Source organism: Bipolaris oryzae (assembly GCF_000523455.1).
Source record: "Bipolaris oryzae ATCC 44560 unplaced genomic scaffold scaffold_390, whole genome shotgun sequence".
NCBI lineage: Eukaryota > Fungi > Ascomycota > Dothideomycetes > Pleosporales > Pleosporaceae > Bipolaris > Bipolaris oryzae.
Genome location: NW_006911666.1, coordinates 1 through 2,344, shown reverse-complemented (window position 1 = coordinate 2,344; position 2,344 = coordinate 1). Strand labels below are relative to the sequence as shown.

Genomic DNA, 2,344 nt, shown 5'->3' with positions numbered 1-2,344 from the left:
TAGACTCTATAAAATACTTTAACTACTACTAAATTCTATAGATAGATTAACTAATTACTTTATACTAAGATAGTATTATATTATAAAACTTTAATAAGTATATTAATATTTCTAGTATAATACTAGAGAGAGATATTAATATAATAGGAAGTATCTAAGAGAGAAACTATATACTTAAGATAAAGAGTACTAAGTATAAGCTTATTAATCTTAGAAATGAGAGCTAGAATTAGGCTAGATAGATAGTAGGGTTATAGGATATAATTAATTAATTTCTAAGTTAACTAATAGCTATACTAAATAAAAGAAAGTCTTTATTAAAATTAAAAATAGTAACGTGTTCCACGGGCGAGCGCCGCACACGGGCGAGCGCCGCACCCCACCAAACTTATACACCTCTATAAGCGCGTAGCTCCACCACAAGTTAATTATTCTATTGTATATTAAGATAGTAGATTAAGTACTATCTAAGATATCTTTCTTGCATGTACGTGCATTGTGACCAGTCTCCCTACACCTGCTACAGCGCGCAAGAGCCTGGCGGCTGACACTTAATCGCGCTCCTTCTTGACGCTCTTCATAAGCAATCTGCTGATCAGCCTCACGCTGAGCGAGTAGATCCTCGCCAGCTCCCTTTGAGAGGACTCCTTGCTTCTGTATCCGCTTTTTCTTACGTTTTCTACGCTCTGATACTGCTGTATTAGCTCTCTCAAGGCTGGCAATTCGATCGCGCATTAGCTCAGCCGAGAGCATCATTATCTCAGCCCCCTTCTTAAGCTGATTAATCGCCGCAATAATTGAAGCTGGTGATGAGCTCTGGTGCTTTCGAACGCGCTCGCTTATTAACGTTGATTGAGCCTCTAGCTCACGTACGTTACTTGGTGTACGAGCCTGCCAGAGAGCCTCTATAAGAGCAGCTGGAGGACTAGGCGTACGTAGCTGCACGTCAAGCTTTGATAGAACAGCGTCTGGCTGGAGAGGAACAAGGCCTGCGCCTCGAAAAGCTGAGTAGATATTGGCTGGCGTGAAGGATCGATCAAAGGCCGTCTTAAACGTTGGTAGAAACTCAAGCTTGGTAATGTGATTGATGTGATGGCGAATGAGGCTCTCTACCTCGCGGCTATACGCGCGCTTCAATGGCGAGAAGCAGCCAACGTCAAGAGGCTGGAGTAGATGAGACGAATGAGGCGGCATACAGAGAGTGTAGATATTGTTCTTCTGACAGAACTCTTGGAACTCAAGAGATTGGTGGCTCTCATGGCCGTCAAGGATAAGTAGACGACGTGTACCAATAACGCGAGTCTTCGTATGAGCGTCGAAGTGCTTTATCCATGCAACGCCTAGCTCATTATTCGTCCAGCCATTGTCACTGACTGCGATCACCCAGTCGCGCGGGACCTCTGCCTCCTCGTACCAGGCAGATAGGTGATGTTTGCCAGTAAAGATAAGAAACGGTGGGATAGCCCAGCCAGCCGCGTTGATCCCAGCGATAAATGTTACCCACTCACGACCACCTGGCTGAATAGATTTTGGCCGTGTTCTCCTCTCTGAAGCTGTAATAACAAGCTGAGTTGTAATCTTGCCCATCATAAAGCCAGCTTCGTCAAAGTTGTAGACGTCTTCGTCGCAGATGCCGTACTTGGCCTTTGTCTGCTCTACAAGCTCAAACTAGCTCTTAATTAGGACTGGATCTTCACATAGAGCTCTCTGCCTGTCGTACGCTCGGTTGAAACGCGTCGTAAGGCTGTCTGTACGCTTAACAAAGGTAGACGGCCAGTTGACTCCAACGCGCCCTCCACTACGCGTAGCTAGCAGCTTATCAGCCATATCGCGCACGGCTGCGTACGTAGGCGCGAATCCACGCTGATCTAGATCGAGTATATAGCTAACAATCACCTCCTCTTCTAGCTGGGTTAGCTTCTTTGAGTTGGGCTGGCAATCGCGTCGCGCAGGGACGCCAGCGCGTCGGCGGCGGATCGTTCGTTCAGACACGCTGTAGATAGCAGCAGCACTCCGATTACTTAGAACCTGCTTAGAATTGATTGAAGAGATAGCAAGCTGAATATCTGATTCATTTGAAGCTAATAGGGTAGCGCTGCGTTGAGCCATTGTACAATAAGATGAGAGAGGTGTGTGAGGTTGGTGGGGTGCGGCGCTCGCCCGTGTGCGGCGCTCGCCCGTGGAACACGTTACTACTAAAGAAGTTTAATAGAAGTTCTTATAAACTATAGATACTCCCTAGTAATATTAATTTATATAATAAGTACTATAATATACTTAATAATTAAGATAAGATTCTAGTAACTAGTATATACTTAAAGAGATAAGTAGCTAAGTAGATATA

At 44.7% G+C, this 2,344-nt stretch overlaps 2 protein-coding genes across 2 annotated transcripts; both read right to left on the bottom strand.

Moving 5' to 3' along the window:
• Positions 1-456: 456 nt before the first annotated feature.
• COCMIDRAFT_63348 (uncharacterized protein) lies at positions 457-918 on the bottom strand (the record flags this gene model as incomplete). The annotated part of the gene is made up of 2 exons (XM_007695682.2): positions 457-822; positions 874-918. Coding segments are annotated over 2 exons (411 nt in total), but the record flags the coding sequence as incomplete, so codon positions are not given.
• Positions 919-999: 81 nt separating this feature from the next.
• COCMIDRAFT_111071 (uncharacterized protein) lies at positions 1,000-1,587 on the bottom strand (the record flags this gene model as incomplete). The annotated part of the gene is made up of 2 exons (XM_007695681.1): positions 1,000-1,369; positions 1,415-1,587. Coding segments are annotated over 2 exons (543 nt in total), but the record flags the coding sequence as incomplete, so codon positions are not given.
• Positions 1,588-2,344: the final 757 nt, after the last annotated feature.